The sequence below is a fragment of the Mytilus californianus genome, unplaced genomic scaffold (assembly GCF_021869535.1).
Source record: "Mytilus californianus isolate M0D057914Y unplaced genomic scaffold, xbMytCali1.0.p SCAF_5, whole genome shotgun sequence".
Lineage (NCBI taxonomy): Eukaryota > Metazoa > Mollusca > Bivalvia > Mytilida > Mytilidae > Mytilus > Mytilus californianus.
The window spans coordinates 23,425,783-23,443,765 of record NW_026262701.1 but is presented as its reverse complement, the minus strand read 5'-3'; the positions used below and the strand labels follow the sequence as shown (position 1 = coordinate 23,443,765).

At 31.9% G+C, this 17,983-nt stretch overlaps 1 protein-coding gene and 1 long non-coding RNA gene across 7 annotated transcripts in view; one reads left to right on the top strand and one right to left on the bottom strand.

The window, feature by feature from the left end:
• Positions 1-17,983, top strand: part of LOC127703040 (uncharacterized) — a 925,706-nt gene that overhangs the window by 138,193 nt on the left and 769,530 nt on the right. For all 6 annotated transcript variants that reach the window (XM_052207424.1, XM_052207422.1, XM_052207423.1 and 3 more), the window contains 9 exons: positions 929-958; positions 1,931-1,960; positions 3,356-3,385; positions 4,354-4,383; positions 6,382-6,411; positions 7,389-7,418; positions 9,347-9,376; positions 10,355-10,384; positions 12,306-12,335. In XM_052207424.1, coding sequence (XP_052063384.1) covers positions 929-958; positions 1,931-1,960; positions 3,356-3,385; positions 4,354-4,383; positions 6,382-6,411; positions 7,389-7,418; positions 9,347-9,376; positions 10,355-10,384; positions 12,306-12,335 — 270 coding nt within the window. The remainder of the gene's footprint in view (positions 1-928; positions 959-1,930; positions 1,961-3,355; positions 3,386-4,353; positions 4,384-6,381; positions 6,412-7,388; positions 7,419-9,346; positions 9,377-10,354; positions 10,385-12,305; positions 12,336-17,983) is intronic.
• LOC127703059 (uncharacterized) overlaps positions 1-17,983 on the bottom strand; it is a 163,115-nt gene that overhangs the window by 60,543 nt on the left and 84,589 nt on the right. The gene's annotated exons all lie outside the window — the stretch shown is intronic.

The window sequence follows — 17,983 nt, the reverse complement described above, 5'->3', positions numbered from 1 at the left end:
AAATTGACACCGCCATAGGAAAAACCGAAAGACCACAAAGAGAAAAATAATTTCCCAAAACACTGCTAAGAGTACTAAAAGAATAAGCAACAAGAACCCCAACAAAATATGGTTGTTTAAAAGATGCAGAGATTACATTTTTTTTTCGACTGATGTAAACACGCTTATAATTATTTATGATTTTAATTAGGTTGAAATATATAAAAAAAAAAAAAATCTGACTGTATATTTAATTTCTGTTTAAATCTGTATAAAAGTCTTGATTAAACCATTTGAGACAGAAAACAAGTATAAAAGTGACAATACTCTTCAAGGTTCAAAATTGATGAAATCCAACCAGAAATGACCATAACAATATTTAAAAAAAAATGGTTTTATATAAAATAAATAGAAAATCGGTAGTGATGAATACTTAAGGCTTAAGTTAAAAATAAGCAGATGTGGTATGATTGCCATTGAAACAACTATCCACCAAAGTTCAAACGAAGTGGCAGTTAGCAATTATAGGCAACCGTACGGCCTTCCACAATGAGAAAATACCCATACCGTATAGTCGGCTTCAAAAGGAACCGACATGAAAAATATAAAACAATTGAATTAAGAAAACTGACGGCCTAATTTATAACAAAACAATTTACGAAAAACAAATTAATAGAAATGAACCAGCGACAACCATTAAAATACAGGCTCCTGACTTTGGACAGGCACATACAGAATGTTGCGGGGTTAAACATGTTTTAGAGGGTTCAACCCTCCCCTTTTCTTGCAAAGCTTATGATGGCTGCGGGGATATTGACTTTAAACTTTCCAACAGACATTGGTCTTGATTTAGCAATACAATTTTCGACGTTATGCCTTGATAAGATTAACTTACGTAAACTGATTAATAATGGATGTAGCCTTTAATGAATTATGTTTTATATTTTAGTGGAGAAAACTACGAAAATTATGCCTAAAGGTAAATACAATTGCTGATGTTTTTTTACTGGATACTGTATAATTGATTTCATAAAATCGTCTATAAAATACAGTGTTTTTATTTGTTTTTGTTTTAAATTTTAACTTTTTCCTTCGTTTTTTTTCAAAAGGGGTTCGAAATAAATAGATAAAATAGTGCAAAATAAAGAGATAAAAAATTCAAATAAAGGCATAAAACTTCAAAATTGTTAGCACATGAAGTTTGATTCAAGATTATATCTGAAATAGTGTAATTCAAATAAATAACCAATGAAAAAGAAAGAATTTTATCGTCTAGATTAAATCTGTATGCTTACCAATAAATATTTTTTTCATGAATGAACAATAACAAGAACAGCACCAGTACAATGATTACATTTAGTACCTATGAAATCCAATGATGTAAGACTTGTTTCTAAAACTAGAGATTAATAGATTTTTTTCCCGATTTTCTCTGTGGTTTTTTTACTTCATCTGATCCTATGAACGAAAGGAGTCGTTCCTAAAGTGTATGTAAATAATCAACACAGTCAAAAGATATATTTCCTTGGATTGGCACTGTTTCTTGAAGTTCTAGACCCCTGCAGTGCGTTTATCAGACATATAAGAGAGCCCAACCTCCCCTGGAATGCCAGATTACTGCGATTTCAATTTTCATATTTCTGGTTTTAGTTCAAACTGGAACTTAGTTATACCTGAGCATTTTGACAATATAAATAGCATTAGTTTGAGGGAAAATGTATGAATTTACGAATAACATTCAAACAGCTAACATCTAAAAGTGAAGAGAGCCATTAAAGTACAAATGCGTACTTTGGTGAAGGCTGTAATATTCCACATCACATGTAAGGAATAACAGTGACATCGTCCTGTATTAGTACAACATATTTGCGATGTAAGAAGGTTATTTGATGCAGTCTTATAAACGGACCAGGTGTGAAAATTTGTTCTAATGTATACCGTTTTATTTCAGTAAAGAAAATTAAGATAGTTAAGCCAAAAGGTAAATATATTTACATGTGTGTTATCTATCTGAAGTCATGCTGTTATCGTTTCTACATGTACAGTATACCCTCTTATTGTCAAATAGTGATAGTGTTATCATATGATCGATTGCCCTTTTTTGTAATAGTTGAACTGGAAATACAGCTGTTCAATTTGACTTAGCATTTCAAAAACGAACTATAGTGCATGAACATAAGTATTGGTACCTTCAATCTGTTCCAATTTATTTCCTATAAAAACACATTCTTTAAACAACAACAAAATTGAAGTTGTTAGTCTTTCGATTTTAGCAAACCGTGTAAAAAAAAGAGGCGGAAGATACCATAAGGATTTCAACATTCATAAGTCGAGAGAAATTGACACCGCCATAGGAAAAACCGAAAGACCACAAAGAGAAAAATAATTTCCCAAAACACTGCTAAGAGTACTAAAAGAATAAGCAACAAGAACCCCAACAAAATATGGTTGTTTAAAAGATGCAGAGATTACATTTTTTTTTCGACTGATGTAAACACGCTTATAATTATTTATGATTTTAATTAGGTTGAAATATATAAAAAAAAATAAATCTGACTGTATATTAAATTTCTGTTTAAATCTGTATAAAAGTCTTGATTAAACCATTTGAGACAGAAAACAAGTATAAAAGTGACAATACTCTTCAAGGTTCAAAATTGATGAAATCCAACCAGAAATGACCATAACAATATTTAAAAAAAAATGGTTTTATATAAAATAAATAGAAAATCGGTAGTGATGAATACTTAAGGCTTAAGTTAAAAATAAGCAGATGTGGTATGATTGCCATTGAAACAACTATCCACCAAAGTTCAAACGAAGTGGCAGTTAGCAATTATAGGCAACCGTACGGCCTTCCACAATGAGAAAATACCCATACCGTATAGTCGGCTTCAAAAGGAACCGACATGAAAAATATAAAACAATTGAATTAAGAAAACTGACGGCCTAATTTATAACAAAACAATTTACGAAAAACAAATTAATAGAAATGAACCAGCGACAACCATTAAAATACAGGCTCCTGACTTTGGACAGGCACATACAGAATGTTGCGGGGTTAAACATGTTTTAGAGGGTTCAACCCTCCCCTTTTCTTGCAAAGCTTATGATGGCTGCGGGGACATTGACTTAAAACCTTTCAACAGACATCAGTCTTGCAGTAGCAATTTGATTATGCACACTTTACCTTCATTAGATCAACTTAAGTAAACTGATTATTAATGATTTTCATACACATTGACTTAAAGCCTTCAAAAAGGCATTAGTCTGTAAGTAACAATACAATGGTCGACACTATGCCTTGATTATATCAACTTACGTTAACTGATTATTAATGGATTTTGAATCTAATGAATTTAGTTTTATATTTTAGTGACCAAAACTACAAAAATTATGCCTAAAGGTAAATACAATTGCTGATGTTTTTTTTTACTGGATACTGTATAATTGTTTTCATAAATCTTTCTATAAAAAGCAGTGTTTTAATTTTTTTTATGTTTCATATTTAAACTTGTTCTTTGATTTTTGTTCAAAAGAGGCTCGAAATACATAGATAAAATGGTGCAAAATATCGAGATAAAAGTATCGAAGTAAGGCACAAAACTTCAAAATTGTTAGCACATGAAGTTTGATTCAAGATTATATTTAAAATAGTGTAATTTAAATAAAATTACCAATGAAGATGAAAGAATGTTATCGTCTAGATTAAATCTGCATGCTTACCAATAAATATTTTTCTCCTATGAATGAACAATAACAAGAACAGCACCAGGACACTGATTACATTCTGTACCTATGAAATCCAATGATGAAAGACTCGTTTCTAAAACAAGAGATTAATAGATTTTTTTCCGATTTCGTCTGTGTTTTTTTTTACTTCATCTGATCCTGTGGATGAAAGTAGTTGTTCCGAAGTGTATGTAAATAATCAACACAGTCAACATATATCCTTGGGTTTATACTGTTTCAGGAAGTTCTAGACCTCTGCAGTGCGTTTATCAGACACGTAAGGGAACCCAATCTCCAGGAATGCCAGATTTCTCCGATTTCATTTTTCATATTTCGCATGTTGGCTCAAACTGCACCTTATACCTGAGCAACTTGACAATACAAATAGCATTAGTTTGATGGAAAATGTATGAATTTTCGAATAATATTCATACAGCTGACATCTAAAAGTGAGGAGGGCTGTTAGAGCAAAAACATATTTTGGTGTAGCCTGTAATATTACGCAACACATGCTAAGGAATATGAGTGACATTGTCATGTAGTAGAACAACAAAATTGCGATGTAAAAAATTGATTCGATGCACTCTTATAAACTGACCATGTATGAAAATGTGTTATTATGTGTCCCGTTTTATATTTCAGTAAAGAAAGTTAAGACAGTTAAGCCAAAAGGTAAATATATTTGCACATGTGTTATCTATCTGAATTCATGCTGTTATAGTTACAACATGTATGCCCTCTTATTCTTAGTTTGCGAAAAAGAGAGGCGAAATATACCAAAGGGACTTTTATATATCATATAATCGATTGCCCTTTCTTGAAATCTTTAAATTGGAAATACAGATGTACAATTTGGCTCAACATATCAAAAACGAACAATAGTGCATGGACATAAGTATTGGTTACTTTCATGTATTTCCTCTTAAAACACTTTCCTTAAACAACAACAAAATTGAAGCTGTTTGTCTTTGGATCTTAGTAAACCGTGTTAAAGAAAAGAGTGGAAGATACCATCAGCATTTCAACACTCATAAGTCAAAAGAAATTGAGACCGCCATAGCAAAAACCGAAAGACCACAAAGAGACAAATAAGCTGTGAAAACACTTCTAAGAATACTTTTAAAATGAGCAACACGAACCCCAACGAAATCTGGTTGTTTAAAAGATGCATACTTTATCATAATCCCGCCGCATTTTTGCGCCTGTCCCAAGTCAGGAGCCTCTGGCCTTTGTTAGTCTTGTATGATTTTTAATTTTAGTTTCTTTTATATATTTCGGAGTTTAGTATGACGTCCATTATTACTGAACTAGTACATATTTTTGTTTAGGGGGCAGGTGAAGCACGTCTCGGGTGGGGGATTTTCTCGCTGTATTGAAGACCCTTTGGTTGTCTTCGGCTGTATTCTGCTCTTTGGTCGGGTTGATGTCTCTTTGACACATTCCCTATTTCCATTCTCAATTTTATTGGATGGATAGTTGACTCATTGGCACTCATACCACATCTTCTTATTTATATATATAAAAATAAGAAGATGTGGTATAATTGATGATGAGGCAACTCTCCACCAGAGACCAAATGACATAGAAATTAACATCTATATGTCACCGTACGGCCTTCAACAGTGAGCAACACCCGTACCGCATAACCAGCTATAAAAGGCCCCAAAATGACAAATGTAAAACAATTCAAGCGAGAAATCTAACGGCCTGATTAATGTACAAAAATATAGAAAGAAATACAAATATGATTTACAGCAATAAACGACAACTACTTAATCAAAGGCTCTTGAGATGGGACAGGCACATACAAAATGTTCCGGGAATGAACCAGTTTGAAGGCATTAACCCTCCCTTAACCTGGGACAATGATGTAACAGTCCAACATAAGAACACACTATAAGAATCAGTTGAAAAAGTCTGAACTCATCAGATCATTACAAAGCAGAATATGTCTGAATGATATTTTTATTTTTCGTGATTATTTTGTTGTCAGGTTTTTTTTTGTTTTCTTGTAATGGTTGAATAGGAAATACAGATGTTCAGTTTGTCTCAACATACCAAACAGGAACTATAGTGCATGGACATAAGTATCGGATACCTTCAATCTGCCTATAAAAACACATTCTTTGAAAACAGCAAAATTGAATCTGTTTGTCTTTGGATTCAAGCAAAACGTGTTTAAAAAAGGGAGGCGGAAGATACTATAATGATTTCAACACTATAAAGTCGAAAGAAATTGACACACCATAGCAAAAACCAAAGGACAACAAAGATACAAGCAAGTTGCTAAAATGCTACTAAGAATACTCATAGAATGAGCAACACGAACCCCAACACAATATGGTTGTTAATGGCCTTATTAATATCAAAACAATTTACTAAAAGCAAATATGATAGAAATGAACCAACAACAACAATTGGACTACAGGCCCCTGACTTGGGACAGGCACATAAAGAATGTGGCGGGGTTAAACATGTTTGTGAGCTTTCATCCTTCCTTTATGTTTGCCAAGCTTATAATGGCTGCGAGGACATTGAATTAAAACCTTCCAACAGACATTGGTCTTAAAGTAGCATTACAATTCTCGACATTATGCCTTGATTAGATCAATTTACGTAAACTGATTATTAATGGATTTTGACTCTAATGAATTTAGTTTTATATTTAAGTGACCAAAACTACAAAAATTATGCCTAAAGGTAAATACAATTGCTGATGTTTTTTTACTGGATACTGTATAATTGTTTTCATAAATCCTTCTATAAAAAGCAGTGTTTTAATTTTTTTATGTTTTAAATGTTAACTTGATCCTATGTTTTTTTTTTCAAAAGAGGTTCGAAATAAATAGATAAAATGGTGCAAAATAAAAAGATAAAAGTATTGAAGTAAAGGCACAAAACTTCAAAATTGTTAGCACATGAATTTTGATTCAAGATTATATTTTAAATAGTGTAATTAAAATGAAATTACCAATGAAGAAGAAAGAATGTTATCGTCTAGATTAAATCTGCATGCTTACCAATAAATGTTTTTTCTCCTATGAATGAACAATAACAAGAAGAGCACCAGGACACTGATTACATTCTGTACCTATGAAATCCAATAACGAAAGACTCGTTTCTAAAACAAGAGATTAAGTAGATTTTTTACCGATTTTGTCTGTGTTTTTTTTACTTCATCTGATCCTGTGAATGAAAGTAGTTGTTTCCGAAGTGTATGTAAAAAGTCAACACAGTCAACAGTTATATTTCCTTGGGTTTACACCGTTTCTGGAAGTTCTAGACCTCTACAGTGCGTTTAAAAGACACGTAAGGGAACCCAACCTCTCCAGGAATGCCAGATTTCTGCGATTTCAATTTTCATATTTCGCATGTTGGCTCAAATTGCACCTTATACCTGAGCAACTTGACAATACAAATAGCATTAGTTTGAGGGAAAATGTATGAATTTCCGAATAATATTCATACAGCTGACATCTAAAAGTGAAGAGAGCTGTTAGAGCAAAAAACATATATTAGTGTAGCCTGTTATATTACACAACACATGCTAAGGAATATGAGTGACATTGTCATGTAGTAGAACAACATAATTGCGATGTAAAAAATTGATTCGAATGACTCCTATAAACTGACCATGTATGAAAATGTGTTCTAATGTGTCCCGTTTTATATTTCAGTAAAGAAAGTTAAGACAGTTAAGCCAAAAGGTAAATATATTTGCACATGTGTTATCTATCTGAATTCATGCTGTTATAGTTACAACATGTATGCCCTCTTATTCTTAGTTTGCGAAAAAGAGAGGCGAAATATACCAAAGGGACTTTTATATATCATATAATCGATTGCCCTTTCTTGAAATATTTAAATTGGAAATAAAGATGTACAATTTGGCTCATCATATCAAAAACGATCAATATTGCATGGACATAAGTATTGGTTACTTTCATGAATTTCCTCTAAAAACACTTTCCTTAAACAATAACAAAACTGAAGCTGTTTGTTTTTGGATCTTAGTAAACCGTGTTAAAGAAAAGAGGTGGAAGATACCACAAAGAGATAAATAAGCTGTGAAAACACTTATAAGAATACTTATAAAATGAGCAACACGAACCCCAACGACATCTGGTTGTTTGAAAGATGCATACTTTACAATAATCCCGCCGCCTTTTTGCGCCTGTCCCAAGTCAAGAGCCTCTGGCCTTTGTTAGTCTTGTATGTTTTTTAATTTTAGTTTCTTTTATATATTTCGGAGTTTAGTATGACGTCCATTATTACTGAACTAGTACATATTTTTGTTTAGAGGCCAGGAGAAGTACGCCTCCGGGTGCTGGATTTTCTCGCTGTATTGAAGACCCTTTGGTTGTCTTCGGCTGTTTTCTGCTCTTTGGTCGGGTTGTTGTCTCTTTGACACATTCCCCATTTCCATTCTCAATTTTATTGGATGGATAGTTGACTCATTGGCACTCATACCACATCTTCTTATTTATATATATATATATATAAATAAGAAGATGTGGTATAATTGATGATGAGACAACTCTCCACCAGAGACCAAATGACATAGAAATTAACATCTATATGTCACCGTACTGCCTTCAACAGTGAGCAACAATCGTACCGCATAACCAGCTATAAAAGGCTCCGAAATGACAAATGTAAAACAATTCAAGCGAGAAATCTAACGGCCTGATTAATGCACAAAAATATAGAAAGAAATACAAATATGATATACAGCAATAAACGACAACTACTTAATCACAGGCTCCTTAATTGGGACAGACACATACAAAATGTTTCGGGGATGAACCAGTTTGAAGGCATTAACCCTCCCTTAACCTGGGACAGTGATGTAACAGTACAACATAAGAACAAACTATAAAAATCAGTTGAAAAAGGCTGAACTCATCAGATCATTACAAAGCAGAATATGTCTGAATGATATTTTAATTTAATGTGATTATTTTGTTGTCAGGTTTTTTTTTGTTTTCTTGTAATGGTTGAATAGGAAATACAGATGATCAGTTTGGCTCAACATACCAAACAGGAACTATAGTGCATGGACAAAAGTATCGGATACCTTCAATCTGCCTATAAAAACACATTCTTTAAACAACAGCAAAATTGAATCTGTTTGTCTTTGGATTCAAGCAAACCGTGTTTAAAAAAGGGAGGCGGAAGATACTATAATGATTTCAACACTATTAAGTCGGAAGAAATTGACACACCATAGCAAAAACCAAAGGACAACAAAGATACAAGCAAGTTTCCAAAAGGCTACTAAGAATACTCATAGAATGAGCAACACGAACCCCAACACAATATGGTTGTTTATGGCCTAATTTATAACAAAACAATTCACTAAAAGCAAATATGATAGAAATGAACCAACGACAACCATTGGCCCCTGACTTGGGACAGGCACATAAAGAATGTGGCGGGGTTAAACATGTTTGTGAGCGTTCATCCTTCCCTTATGTTTGCCAAGCTTATAATGGCTGCGAGGTCATTGAATTAAAACCTTCCAACAGACATTGGTCTTATAGTAGCATTACAATTCTCGACATTATGTCTTGCAATTTACGTAAACTGATTATTAATGGATTTTGACTCTAATGAATTTCGTTTTATATTTAAGTGACCAAAACTACAAAAATTATGCCTAAAGGTAAATACAATTGCTGATGTTTATTGACTGGATACTGTATAATTGATTTCATAAATCCTTCTATAAAAAGCAGTGTTTTAAATTTTTTTTGTTTTAATTTTAAACTTGTTCCTATGTTTTTTTTTCAAAAGAGGTTCAAAATAAATTGATAAAATGGTGCAAAATAAAAAGATAAAAGTATTGAAGTAAAGGCCCAAAACTTCAAAATTGTTAGCACATGAAATTTGATTCAAGATTATATTTAAAATAGTGTAATTAAAATAAAATTACCAATGAAGTAGGAATGTTATCGTATCGTCTAGATTTAATCTGCATGCTTACCAATAAATATTTTTCTCCTATGAATGAACAATAACAAGAACAGCACGAGGACACTGATTACATTCTGTACCTATGAAATCCAATGATGAAAGAATCGTTTCTAAAACAAGAGATTAATAGATTTTTTTCCGATTTCGTCTGTGTTTTTTTTTACTTCATCTGATCCTGTGAATGAAAGTAGTTGTTTCCGAAGTGTATGTAAATAATCAACACAGTCAACAGATATATTTCCTCGTGTTAACACTGTTTCTGGAAGTTCTAGACCTCTGCAGTACGTTTATCAGACACCTAAGGGAACCCAACCTCTCCAGGAATGCCAGATTTCTCCGATTTCAATTTTCATATTTCGCATGTTGGCTCAAACTGCACCTTATACCTGAGCAACTTGACAATACAAACAGCATTAGTTTGAGGGAAAATGTATTAATTTCCGAATAATATTCATACAGCTGACATCTAAAAGTGAAGAGAGCTGTTAGAGCAAAAAAACATATTTTAGTATAGGCTATAATATTGCGCAAAACATGCTAAGGAATATGAGTGACATCGGCTTGTAGTAGAACAACATAATTGCAATATAACAAGTTGATGGGATGTACTCTTATAAACTGACAATGTGTGAAAATTTGTTCTAATGTTTCCCGTTTTATATTTCAGTAAAGAAGATCAAGACAGTTAAGCCAAAAGGTAAATATATTTGCACGTGTGTTATCTATCTGAAATTATGCTGTTATAGTAACAACATGTATGCCCTCTTATTGTTTATTAGCGAAAGTGTTATCATATGATCGATTGCCCTTTCTTGTAATTGTTGAATTGGAAATACAGATGTACAGTTTGGCTTAACATATTAAAAACGAACTATAGTTCATGACATGAGTATTGGTTACCTTCAATCTGTTCCAAATTATAACCTATAAAAACACATTCTTTAAACAACAACAAAATTGAAGCTGTTTGTTTTTCGATTTTAGCAAACCGTGTCAAAAAAGAGAGGTGGAAGATACCATAAGAATTTTAACACTCATAAGTCGAGAGAAATTAAAACCGCCATACCGGAAATCCGATAGACCACAAAGAGACATACAAGTTGATAAAAAGAATACTAATGGAATGAGCAACACGAACCCCAACAAAATATGGTTGTTGAAAAGATGCAAATATATCTGAATGATATTTTTGTTTTGTGATTTTTTTTTCTCGTCAGATGTTCTTGTTTTCTACTGATATAAACACTTTTGTAATTATTGATGATTTTACTGTAGTTGAAATATATAAAAAAAATTCTGACTATATTGAATTTATGTTTAAATCTGTATAAAAAAAGCTTGGTTAAACAATTTAAAACCGAAAACAAGTAAAAATTTGACAATACTCTATGCGCTACGGAGTTTATTAAAATCCAACCAGAAATGACCATAACAATAACATTTGAATAATGGTTTTATATATAAAAAAAAATAGAAAATCGGTAGTGAAGAATGCTTATGATCATGCACTGTGCTTGCCAAGCTAATGATGGCTTCGGGGACTTAAAACCTTCCAATAGACATTGATCTCGAAGTATCAATACAATTCTCGACATTATGACTTGATTAGATCATATTACATAAACTGCATACTAATGCATTTAGACTATAATGAATAACGTTATATGCTTTAGTTGAGAAAACTACAAAAATCATGCCTAAAGGTAAATACAATTGCTGATGTTTATTTACTTGATACTGTATAATTGATTTCATAAAACTTTCTATAAAAAGCAGGATTTTTTTAATTTGTTTTTGTTTTAGATTTAAACTTTTTCGTTTGTTTTTTTTCAAAACGGTTCGAAATAAAAAGATAAAATGGTGCAAAATATCGAGATAAAAGTATAATAGTAAATGCACAAAACTATATTTGAAATAAAACTACCAATGTAGAAGAATGAATGTTATTGTCTAGATTCAATCTTTATACTTACCAATAAATATTTCCCCTCTATGAATGAACAATAAGTAAAAAAAGCATCAGTACACTTATTATATTTTGTAACTATGAAATCAAATTATGAAAGACTTGATTCTAAAACAAGAGATTAATAGGAATTTTTCCGATTTTCTCTGGTTTTTGTTTTTTTTACTTTATCTGATCCTGTGTCCGAAAGTAGTCGTTCCCGAGGTATATGTAAATAATCAATACAGTCAACAGTTATAATCCATTGGGTTTACATTGTTTCTGCAGTGCGTTTATCGGACATATAAGACAACCCAAACTCTCCAGGAATGCCAGATTTCTCCGATTTCAATTTTCATATTTCTGGTTTCAGTTCAAATTGCACCTGATACCTGAACAACTGGACAATATAAATAGCATTAGTTTGAGGGAAAATGTATGAATTTCCGAATAATATTCACACAGCTGACATCTAAAAGTGAAGAGAGCCATTAGAAAAAAAAAACGTATTTTGGTGTAGGCCGTAATATTACACACCAAATGCTAAGGAATAACAGTGACATCGTCCTGTAGTAGTACAACACAATTGCGATGTAACAAGTTTATTTGATGCACCCTTGTAAAATGACCATGTGTGAATATTTGTTCTAATGTGTCGAGTTTTATATTTCAGTAAAGAAAGTTAAGACAGTTAAGCCAAAAGGTAAATATATTTGCACGTGTGTTATCAATCTGACGTCATGCTGTTATCGTTTCTGCATGCATGCCTTGTAAAATAGCGATATTGTTATCATATGATCGATAGTTAAATTGGAAAAAACAGATGTACAATTTGGCTCAATATTTTAAAAACAAACTATAGTGAATGGACATAAGTATTGGTTTCCCTCAATCTATTCCAATTTATTTCCTATAAAAACACATTCTTTAAACAACAACAAAATTGAAGCTGTTGATCCTTGATGTCATCAAACCGTGTTAAAAAAAGAGGCAGAAGATACCATAAGGATTTCAAAACATTCATATGTCGAAAGAAATTGACACCGCCATAGGAAAAACCGAGTCCTCAAAGAGACAAACGTTGACACAACACTACTAAATATACTAATGGAATGAGAAACACGAACACAAAATATAGTTTTCTGAACGATATTTTATTTTTTGTGATTATTTTGTCTTTAGTTGTTTTTGTTTTCTACTGCTGTAAACACGCTTGTAATTATTTATGATTTTACGGTAGTTGAAATATATTAAAAAAAAAATCTGACTATATAAAATTTATAAAAAAGGCTTGGTGAAACCACTAAAGGGGGCTCACGGGTTTAAATTTTCTTGCCTACTGCGCAGGATGTTGTGCAATGCTATTGCAAGTGATACATATTGTCGTAATTGGGAATAACAATTGATTTCAAATTTGATTATTAGGAATAATCTATTTTATTTGATTATACTTAATACCATAGAGAGTTGTAATTGAAAGCTGTAATTTTAAAATATTATTAAGTATATTATTGCAATTTTTATTGATGCAAATACACTTTCGTTTGGCATGTTCGGGCTGGTGAGGAGACAAAGACAAGATAATTCATAATAATCGAACACGTGGGCTGCTTTTCTGGAACACTAAAATGGAGATCGAAAATAATAAATAACGGTCTTCATTTTAGTAGCTTGTGAAGCAGTTTCACACTTATTTTACAATTGAAAAGGACTAGGAAATATGCGTACGATGTATGTTATAATTTGTAAACAATAGGGATATACTGTATAAGTATTTTACATTGCCTGTTAATGATCGGGTCACATGAGTGATTCACGACCGTTAAATCTTTTGAAAGCGCAAAATTAACGGAAATGATTTTCAGCTAAATTCGTGAACAAAAACAAAAACAAAAAGTCTCAACATACAGTTTGACATACATTTGTGTACAGACGTCCATGCAACAAGGACAATTAATACAACAATCAGATGGATCAATGACATCTATAATCATAATTATATCTAATCAGCAAATCTAAATTACCAATCTGCATAAGAATCAGGCAGTGGTGAAAACATGACAAACAATAACCCGCTCAGCTTTACATTAATTTAAGTTTAGAATGTATGATGGTGCATGGATATAACACTCGTTTCCCCTCCCTGTTCTGGTAATTCAAGATATAATTTGGTTAAAATGCACTAGAAATTGCCAATTAAGGGGAAATAACTCTGTAATTTGCTATCATTCTAACCAAAATCTATCTAGATATTTCTCGAATTACCAGAAACAGAAACGAAAGAACTACCATTTCTAACTCAGGATGAGGGTACCTTCAAAATAGGGTGGTTAGGTTGGTGGGTTTTTTCGGCCATGTTTTGAATTTTTTCTTAATTGCCTGATTCTTACAAAGAATGGCCCTTTATGATAAATAATAACAAAATAAACAATGAATACAGTCATTGCTCGAAAACAAGCAATTAATTTCAAATTATTTCCATGTTTTTTTCCTTAGTGTTCGTAAATTTTGAGATATATTTATTGTTCTTAGTATTTACCAAATAAATATCTGCATGAGTATATAAAAACCTAAATACCAGAAATATTAATGTATTCTTTAAAAAATAGGACGTACAAACCCAGAGCAAACAGACTATGGGCAAACGAAACACGGGGCGAACGGACCCAATACCCGCCTTGAGTCTGAATTATAACCATAGGTCATGGTACTTGTGGTAAATGTTTTGACAAACTGTTTGCAGACCTTAGAGTCCAGGTGTGTTGTCTACATCACCATTATTTGCGGATAAGAGTCCAGTGTGGCACGTGTGATGTCTATTTCAGACACCATAAGTAATGACTATTTGATTTCCGGGGGAAAGGGCAGGCCTTTCTCTTGCACAGAGAATTTTCATTTAATCTGTTGTTAGTCTTGTTTATTAGGTCTTTCCACTTTCCTGTGGAAAGACCTATTGTATTTGTTCTGATTATTATTATTTTCTTCCGCCAAATTTTGTTCTCGCGTAAAATTTTTGTTTCGCAAGATGTCGCTTAGATATTTCTTATATAGTATCATACAGTTTATGCGCTTTTTTTATTTTCACCCATTCTTAGCTGAACAATTTTCTTTGTAGGAGTTATCTCCCCGAACACTGTTTTCCTTGTGACTGCATCTCCTCCGTAACCGTAAAAGAAAGCGACAAATTTATTTTATAAAATTGCTCGTTATATCCTTTGCATGATTTGTCTTATTTTGACCGAAGCGATATGAATATTCCATATGAGAGTTATTTCCCCTTATGCATTTGATATAAGTGATATGCATTTCTATCTTGTAAACCATACGTGATAGAGACGTAGGATCTTTTGATATGAGGTCCTTGATCCAAAAATAAGAAAATTAGGTCAAGGTCAGAGGTCAAGGTCATATTTTAAATTTTGATTTTGGCTTATTTTCAATTCTTTTCAAAAACCGTATAAGATATCGACAACATATTTTTACTAAATTGAAAGCTGCGACATGTTGTAACACATAAATTTTGATTAAAAGGGTATGCTTACATTAAATTGGAGTTTTCTCCCCTCGTTTATTAAAAGTTAAGCATATAGTGATATAACTCATTAACCATATATAATTAAGACCTATTGTCTTTTGATTTGAAGCCCTTGGTTCATGACCTTGAAATTGAGCTCAAGGTCATAGGTAAAATTGACGTTCTAGATTTTGACCTTTGCTTTTACCTCATATGTATACATGATAAATCCATGGGACTTTTTGCATTACGTTGCAAGCCACTTGACCATGGAAAAGCCAACCGGAAGTGACCTTGTGTAAACCGGAAGTAGCTATTTTTTGTACTTATTTAATGTTAAAGTATATTGAACCATATATTTTTGGAATCAGTATCAAGTAAACTATCAAATACAACCGGAAGTGACATATTTCATACCGGAAGTAACAATTTATCTCCCTTATTTAGAAAAAAATATATAGAAACCATATATTTTTGGAATCAGTGTACAATAAGCTATCATTTGACGCTAGATATGATATATCAAACTGAATTCTAATAGTTCTATATCAAAATTGATCTTTATGGGTGGAAAGACCTTCAATTGTTCTCTGAACAATTGGTTTTTAATTTGAATATGAGTCGTTTTGCCTTAGTGAGAAACCTGGTTTAAAGTATAATGAAAAAAAAAATGAAAATTATTCTTTGTATTAAAGAAAGACACCCATTGTTTATTGTTTAATATATCATGTCGACTAAAATTTTTGACAATTGGTTCTGGTACACAGTTATCAATGATCCTTGATTTTCAGTGTCTACCAATATAGTTCCTTGTGTGGACAATGTCTAACTTTCAAATTTTATTGATACACCTTTCTCACTTATTTCTTTATACAGTTTATGCATAAAATTGTAATTAGAAGGATGAAACTATCCGTAAAAACAATTTTGGTCTAGAGTTTTAAGGTAAAGGAGTGATTTGGTTCAGTTGAAAAAGGCAAAAATTAGTATGTAAGAAACTGTCAAACTGAATTATAGACCTCATTAACATAATATTGTCCATATTTTGAGTAGGAGCTGGTAGACTTTTCTATAATTTTGATATAATTTTTCCTAAAAGTAGTACACTTCACTGTAAAAATCGTATTGAGAAAGTGCAAGTGGGATTTTTTATTTTTATTTATTGTCTAAAAGAAATGCACTTTACAGATGTTGATCCAGGTTTTTGAAAAAGAGGGCCCCTGGCCCCCAAACTAGACAAGGTTTTGAGTAGGACATGTAAAAGTCCATGCAATAACCATATCCGGATCTGCTATTCAGGAAATAATTGTGTTTTTGAACTGAATAGAAAAAACTGACCAATTTTATAAAAACTAGGCATGACCTAAGCTTACAGAAGTATAAAAGAGTTGACAAAGTATCGTGATAATACAATCAATATTGTAGACAATATGGCCATTTTTATTTTTCAACTTAGTGTGTTTTATTTTTTTCATTTAATCGAACAATTTCAGCTATCAAGATTGGGATATAGAAAATTAAATATTTCAAAAGTTTGATTTTTTAAATGTACTGATGTATAATGTAGTATGTATTTAAAGCAACTGAGCAATAATCAAATGTATCAAGGATTCAAGATCTATTTCAATTATTCGAAATTTTTATTTATGTGAGCCAATGCATGAATATAGAGATTTTTAAATGAAGGTGGCTTTACATGAAAATGTAACCTTTTCTATCAATTAATAATTTTAAAGTTTTTTTTGTTTAAATAGTTCTTCCACATATATTTAATGTAGCTAAGATGGAAAGAAAAGTTACAAATATCATACCACTTGAGTATACAATGGTCTTGGGCCATGTATGATTGAAAAAATGTATGGGTCAATTTAAGCCATAACACATATTAACTCATAAAAATGCATACAGAAGCTATAGGAAATATACTTCTTTTACTTTTTGCTCATTAATACCCCTACCGACGAAGTCGAAGGGGACTTAAGGTTTTCTCTCCCTCTGTCTGTCGGTCTGTCTGTTTGTCTGTCCATCCGTCAGTGCGGAAAATCAGCTTTCCTCACTTTTTTTTTCGTGCTTGTATATATTGATTTGATATTTGATATATAGTTTTATCATGACCAGTTACAGATCAAGTATGAATCTTGTTCCGGTCTGATAATTATGTGCAGAGTTATGGTCCTTGAACTTGAAAATTCAGGCAAGTAATCAGTTTTCCGCACTTTTTTTTTCATTATGTTTGAAGATATTGATTTGATGTATGGTAAATAGTTCAGCCATGACTATTTACAGATCAAGTTTGAATTTTGTTTGGTTTGGTCATTGGATGATTTTTTGTTGTTGTCATGATTGAAGATATTGATTTGATGTTTGATATATAGTTTTAACATGACAAGTTACAGTTCAAGTCAGTGAGGCAAATCAGTTATCTATATTTTTTTCTTCGTGCTTAACGATATTGATTTAATATTTGATATATGGTTTTTTCATGACCAGTTACAGATCAATTTTGAACTTTGTTCCGGTCTGATGATTTTGTGCAGAGTTATGGTCCTTGAACTTGAAAATTGAGGCAAGCTATCAGTTTTCCGCATTTTGTTTCCTTATGCTTGAAGATATTGATTTGATATATGGTAAATAGTTTAGATATTTGATATATAGTTTTACATTGACAAGTTACAGTTCAAGTTCGAATGTTGTTCGGGTTGGAGGATTATTTTGCTGAGTAATTGTCCTCTGACTTAGAAAATTTACGCAAATAATCAGTTTTCCATACTTATTTTGTCATGCTTGAAGAACGGCAATATTGTATTTCACATAGCTTTGGCTAAAAACGGGAGAAA